General features: G+C 34.1%; 1 protein-coding gene across 1 annotated transcript; it reads right to left on the minus strand.

Annotated features, from left to right (window-relative positions):
* Window positions 1-1,565: 1,565 nt before the first annotated feature.
* Window positions 1,566-4,320, minus strand: LOC132060161 (heat shock cognate 70 kDa protein 2-like). The gene is made up of 2 exons (XM_059453061.1): window positions 4,002-4,320; window positions 1,566-3,532 (listed from the first exon to the last, which is right to left on the minus strand). The coding sequence occupies exons 1-2, from the start codon at window positions 4,213-4,215 to the stop codon at window positions 1,794-1,796; spliced, it is 1,953 nt and encodes a 650-aa protein (XP_059309044.1). The 5' UTR covers window positions 4,216-4,320; the 3' UTR covers window positions 1,566-1,793.
* Window positions 4,321-6,782: the final 2,462 nt, after the last annotated feature.

Raw genomic sequence — 6,782 nt, forward strand, 5'->3', positions numbered from 1 at the left:
GATATATCTAAGACTATTAAGATGACTTGTTCTAAGAGATATTTATCGCGCATATTCTAAGGTATGATGAGAGGTGCCATGTGAGTTAGTGTATGTAATGGAAGGTTCCCGTTAGTCATGATGAACCCTCCGGTTAAGTCGTGTTATTGATTATGCTTTACATACTCGGATCACGTCCTTTGTTTGTGGATCGTGGACCTTCAACAGGATTTTCTAATTTCAACTCTATCTTATCTTTATTGTTATTACTATATTTTATTTATTTGTTATTTGTTCTTCTTAATGTGACCATCTCTAATTTTTTCCAACAATATGTGCTCCAAATGGGACCCAAAGATGCTCATATTTGGAGAGAGTAAATATTAGTACTTTGTAATATACTGTACATTGTAATTTTTTCATTAAAAAAATAAAAATACACACACACATATATAAATATAGTTTTTAAAATATGTATATATAAAGTCGGTTTGGTTCAATTTTTTCCAACTTGAAACCAAAACCAAACCAAATACAGTCGGTTTTTAAAATTAAAACCAACCAAATAAATGTCGGTTTCTTTTTTCTCGATTTAATTTGGTTCAGTTTTTCGTGTTCACCCCTACTCCCATTCCTCTCTAGTTGACATGCCATTTATGTTAAAATTTTATTTTCTTAATAACCTATTTAATTAATACACATTCTACCCATTTAATCCAACTCAACCACCCGATTTTAGACCTGATTAAACATGAACAAATTTGTAGTCAATTTTTCGTCCAACTTCTGAATATTTATTTGTTACTAGTTCTCTCAAATCTTGCAAGGTTTTTTTTTATTCCACACTAGTTCACGTGATTGTTGTTTGCAGTATTTTAAATTGGAAAAGTTTGGATGTTTAGAAGGAAAAAAAGATATTCGGACAAAATAAGATTTCATAGAAATTAAGTTATCCGCAGAACTTAGGCAAGACAAGGCAAAATTACTATAAACATATACCGAGCAAATTAGTTACTACACAAACTATAATGGCATAGTTTCTATAAAACTTAAGCTTACACAGGTTTTTTTTTTTTTTTTTACTCTGCAAAAATCTCTGATTTCGTAGATGGAGCGAAATAATGATACTTTAGCCCACAAATAATCATTAAATGAAAAGCAGGAGCAAAAATTAAAAACCAATCCATACGAAGAGCAATCCGCGCAAGAAATTGACTGACTTTAGGATAATCGAAAACTTCACTTTCGCCAGTTAATGTTTATTGAGACATAACATGCACAGAAGCAACAAGCAATGCGTTGCTCGGGCTCCAACAAAACGAGACCTCGTGCATCCAGGATTTTATGCAAAATTGCATTCATTATCTGCTAAATCGTCAAAAAGCCCACAGCATAGAAATAAATAGAGAGAAGAAACTTCTCCGATCAATCTCATTGTGTTCTTGCCTTATTATGCTGGACCTCTTGGCTCATTGTCCCTTTAAACCGTTTTCGTGTTAAATAATGTGTAACTGATGCATAACTAGTTCCAGCCTTCCCTAGTTTCGTGTTACCCCGAGGATAGAAAAAAGACTTACACCGTGCTAAAACAGAAAATTCAATAAGATTTAAGTCGAAGGGTTCTTTCACAAAACAAACCCATCCACCGATCACTGCACCGGCAAGGGTGCGCGATGCTAACATCGTCTCAAAAATAACTTACACAAACAGCTGAAGTCTCAAGCATTATTACAACAAGAAGCAGAAACTGAAACTACTACAACTATATTTGACTACTAGAATTATAGATATCATCTTAAATCCGGGTAATAGACTTAATCGACTTCTTCAATCTTGGGACCTGGACCGGTTGCACCAGCAGAAGGACCTTCCTCATCCATGCCACCAGCCATGTCAGGACCACCAGCACCACCTTGATACATCTTTGCAATGATGGGGTTGCAAATGCTCTCAAGCTCCTTCATCTTGTCCTCAAATTCATCAGCCTCCGCTAACTGATTTCCATCCAGCCACTGAATCACCTCCTCAATTGAGTCCTCTATCTTCTTCTTGTCATCAGGAGAAAGCTTTGAAGCGATCTTGTCATCCTTAATGGTGTTTCTCATGTTGTATGCATAATTCTCCAAGGCATTCTTGGCTTCCACTTTCTTCTTGTGCTCTTCATCTTCAGCTTTGTACTTCTCAGCTTCTTGAACCATTTTCTCAATATCTTCCTTGGACAATCTTCCTTTGTCATTAGTGATAGTAATCTTGTTCTTCTGACCGGTTGTTTTATCCTCAGCAGAGACATTCAATATACCATTTGCATCAATGTCGAAACACACATTGATCTGTGGGACACCTCTTGGAGCCGGAGGAATACCAGTGAGCTCGAATTTACCAAGCAAGTTGTTATCTCTAGTCCTGGTTCTTTCCCCTTCAAAAACTTGAATCAAGACACCAGGCTGATTGTCCGAGTAGGTCGAAAACACCTGTTCTTTCTTAGTTGGGATCGTAGTGTTCCTCGGAATCAAGGTGGTCATAACACCTCCAGCAGTTTCCAGACCAAGGGAAAGAGGGGTAACATCCAACAACAAAAGATCTTGAACTTTTTCGTTCCCTTCACCACACAAGATTGCAGCTTGCACAGCAGCACCATAGGCAACAGCCTCATCCGGGTTGATGCTCTTGCAGAGTTCCTTCCCATTAAAGAAGTCCTGCAATAACTGTTGTACCTTTGGAATTCTAGTAGAGCCACCAACAAGAACAATATCATGAACGCCGCTTTTGTCCATTTTAGCGTCCCTCAAACACTTCTCAACAGGCTCCATACATTTTCTGAAAAGATCCATGTTAAGCTCCTCAAACCGAGCACGAGTAATCGTCGTGTAGAAATCGATACCCTCATAAAGGGAATCAATTTCAATGGTTGTCTGAGCAGTGGATGAGAGCGTTCTTTTTGCTCTTTCACAAGCAGTTCTTAGTCTCCTAAGAGCTCTAGGATTCCCACTAATATCCTTTTTGTTCTTCCTCTTGAATTCTTGAACAAAGTGATTAACCATCCTGTTATCAAAATCTTCACCACCAAGATGCGTATCACCAGCAGTAGCCTTCACTTCAAAAATACCCTCTTCAATAGTAAGAAGCGAAACATCAAATGTACCACCACCCAAGTCAAAAATAAGCACAGTTTTCTCCCCCGTACTGCTTGTTTTCTTATCAAGACCATATGCGATTGCAGCAGCAGTAGGCTCATTGATAATACGCATAACATTGAGGCCAGAAATAGTTCCAGCATCTTTCGTAGCCTGACGTTGAGAGTCGTTGAAGTAAGCTGGCACGGTAACAACAGCATTCTTTATTGTTGTTCCAAGAAAGGCTTCTGCAATTTCCTTCATCTTAACAAGGACCATAGAGGAGACTTCTTCAGCAGAAAATTGTTTTTCTTCACCTTTGTAATTGACAACAATCATAGGCTTGTCATCAGGACCGGCAATAACCTTGAAAGGCCAGTGTTTCATGTCACTTTGCACTGAGGGGTCACTGTATCTCCTACCAATTAATCGCTTGGCATCTATATAATCAAATATAGAAGAGTTTAGCAATGAATATACAGATGGTTAAAGAATAGAACTAGCCATAGTAGTCACAAAAACCGAGCAATATATCTCTAGAAAACTAATCATTATCGTATTAATGAAAAGTAACAAAAACAGGGATCGATAGACCATCCAAATCAGCAAAAAAGAACATACAAATCAGCAAAAGAAGAAGAAACAGAACAGCCAAAAAAATAACTTCTTCATTGACAAGTTTAGCCTAACATATCTAAGGGTGGACGTATTAGACACATAACCCTACGGTGGACAAGTTGGACAGATAATCTTCCTTTGTGCTATAAATTAATAATCACTCAATTCTTATGGGATTATTAAATAATAAAAACAGGGGCAAAGCTACATTTCTTTTTACAGGTATAGCAAAATCAAGAACTCATAAACTCAAAATTTAAAAAAAAAAACATGTAGAATTTTAGAACTTACCAAAAACAGTGTTGGTAGGGTTCATAGCAACTTGATTTTTAGCAGCATCACCAATAAGTCTTTCCGTATCAGTAAACGCAACATAAGAAGGAGTAGTCCTATTCCCTTGATCATTTGCTATAATCTCAACTCTATCATGTTGCCATACACCCACACACGAATACGTCGTCCCTAGATCAATTCCAATTGCCGGTCCTTCACCTTTTCCAGCCATATTATAACCTCACAACACAAATATCACTGAACAAAGAAAAATAAAAACAGAGTACTAAGCAAGTTTTTGTAGATTGTAATTTGTAATAATAAAATGTAGTATAGCTAGGTTGAAAAGTTGAGAAGGGTATATATAGGTAAATTAGAGTGTCTAGAAGTTTCTTTGCTTAACACACGTCGATTAGATGTTAAAAGACAGTGAGTTTGGTCTGAAATTGTTTTTGAGTTGGGATAAGTAGCCAATTGCTTTACTCTTCTAGTGACTTCTCGAGATTTCTTTAGACTACCAGACGTGTTTCATAATGTTTGGATTAATTTTCTTACTCATTCTTTTACTAGTCTTTATTTTACGCGCATTTACGTACTCTTCCTTGTTTCTTCGACACAATTGAAATTTCGAGAATTAATTAAGTTTTTTTTATTAGAATCTTTTTATATGATTTTTAAAATAATGAAGTTTTTTATTATTGTGATTTATTACATAGATTTCAAATATTTAAATTTTATATCAAAAAACTTAAAGTTTTTATGTCCAAATTTATGATCAAAATTTAAAATTTTAAATCTCGAAATTTCAATTGTGTCACAATAAATTTAGAGAGAGGGAGTAAAATTTTAAGTATTATGTAGGCATTTTAAATTTTATTGAATTTAAATTTATAGTAGTATAACTTAAATTATATTGTAAATTCATGAAAATAGTTCCAAAAAAAAATGTTGTGGGTTAGTATGATTTGAGTTAATTATTCAAGTTCAATAAATATGGATTAATTAAAAGAAAAACTTGAATAAATTGGACTAACCCACTTATTTCTCTAGACTTGCTAGACGTGTTTGATAATGCTTGGGTCAATTTTCTTACTCGTTCTTCTACTGGTCTCTGTTTTACGTGTAATGTAATTTATGTACTAACACTTTAAGTGTGATGTAGATAGTTAAATTTTATTAAAACCTGAATTTGTAAAATATTTTTAACTTTATTTTAAATTCAAGACGTTAGTTCCAATAAATGTTATAGGTTATACTATTAGGATCACACGGTGAGATAATACTATGAGAGGGACTTTTATAGGTCAATAACCCTGGTAAGGAGGTTGTCCAACTCAGAACAAGTCCAAAAACAACCCTAAACACTACCTCGGCTCAGCATATTGATAGTATGCTAAAGCAACAAAATTATTAATAGTATGCTAAAGCAACAACATGATAGAATGGACAAATTGTTTTCTAGAAAAACAACCCTAAATGCTACCTATTTACAAAGCAACAAAATGAGTATCTTGGGCAAACAAATTATTCATTACATGATAGAATGGACAAATTGTTTTCTGAAATTGAAAAATTACATCATTCTGATAATTTTCAAAATAAGAAGCAGGAAACCCTTGCCACTCCTAGTGTGCAGCCTCCTCCTGAAATTAAAGATTTCAAATTGAGACCATTTTCAGAATTAGAGCAATTGCTTGATGATAGGTCCAAAGGTTTGAAAATCAGTCCGTTAATAGCGGAAGAAGACGAGTTTGACCTCTCTAATCATGATTATAAACAAAAAGTATTGGATGAAATAATAAGATATCGGAAGCATATGCCTGAAAGCCTTCTCAACGGATGTTCTACTATCCTCGTCTTACTCCTCAGGATGTATTGCTCGAAGAACATGAGCATATTATTACCAACAGTTATAGTGGTAAAGAGATTTATGAATGTAATATTGATGATTATACCGAGGGACAAATTTATACCTTGGTACATAGAATGCTAATGTACAACACAATTTGCAAGGCCAATAAAAATACTGATAGGAATACCGCCGAAATGATTATTGCTGGTTTTACGGGCTAATTGAAAGGTTGGTGAGATAATTACTTATCAAATTTTTTTAAAAAAAGTTACTCTTTTAATTGATTATAATTTCAAAAAGAAATTTACTTCTCTAGTTGACAGTGGAGCTGATTTAAACTGTATTCAGGAAGGATTAATTCCCTCCAAATAATTTCATAAAACTACTCATAGTCTCAGATCTGCTAATGGGCAGAAAATAGAAATTCCTTTAAATTACCAAAAGCTTATATTTGCCAAAAAAAGATTTGTATACCAGAAAGTTTTATATTGGTGAAAAACATTTCAAACCAGATTATATTGGGCACTCCATTTTTCCAAATAATATTTCCTATTTTGAAATGGGATGAGAAAGGTATAATAGGAACCTTTGAAGGAAAAGAAATTACATTTCAGTTTATAACTGAACCTTTTTCAAGAATTATAAATGAAATCAAAGACAAGTTGATGAATAAACTTCAACAAGTCAATTATCTTAAACAAGAAATTTATAGCATTAAAATTGAGAAAATTTTACAAAATCCTAAATTACAACAAAAAATTGATTTTATAAAAAACTAGTTTTCATTACAAATTTGTGGTGAACATCCCAATGCTTTTTGGAATAGAAAGAAGCATGTGGTTACTCTCCCATATGAAGATAATTTTAATGAGGGAAATATCCCTACAAAGGCAAGACCATGTGAAATGAATTTTGGATACTTAGAATTATGTAAAAAGGAAATTACT

This window comes from Lycium ferocissimum, chromosome 6 (assembly GCF_029784015.1).
Source record: "Lycium ferocissimum isolate CSIRO_LF1 chromosome 6, AGI_CSIRO_Lferr_CH_V1, whole genome shotgun sequence".
NCBI classification, from domain to species: domain Eukaryota; kingdom Viridiplantae; phylum Streptophyta; class Magnoliopsida; order Solanales; family Solanaceae; genus Lycium; species Lycium ferocissimum.

Bases quoted from the DNA above. Each gene is read 5' to 3' on its own strand.
- LOC132060161 (XM_059453061.1), bottom strand. From the start codon at position 4,215: ATGGCTGGAAAAGGTGAAGGACCGGCAATTGGAATTGATCTAGGGACG. The intron at 3,533-4,001 runs GTAAGTTCTAAA...TTGATTATATAG, and splicing joins CCCTACCAACACTGTTTTTG to ATGCCAAGCGATTAATTGGT.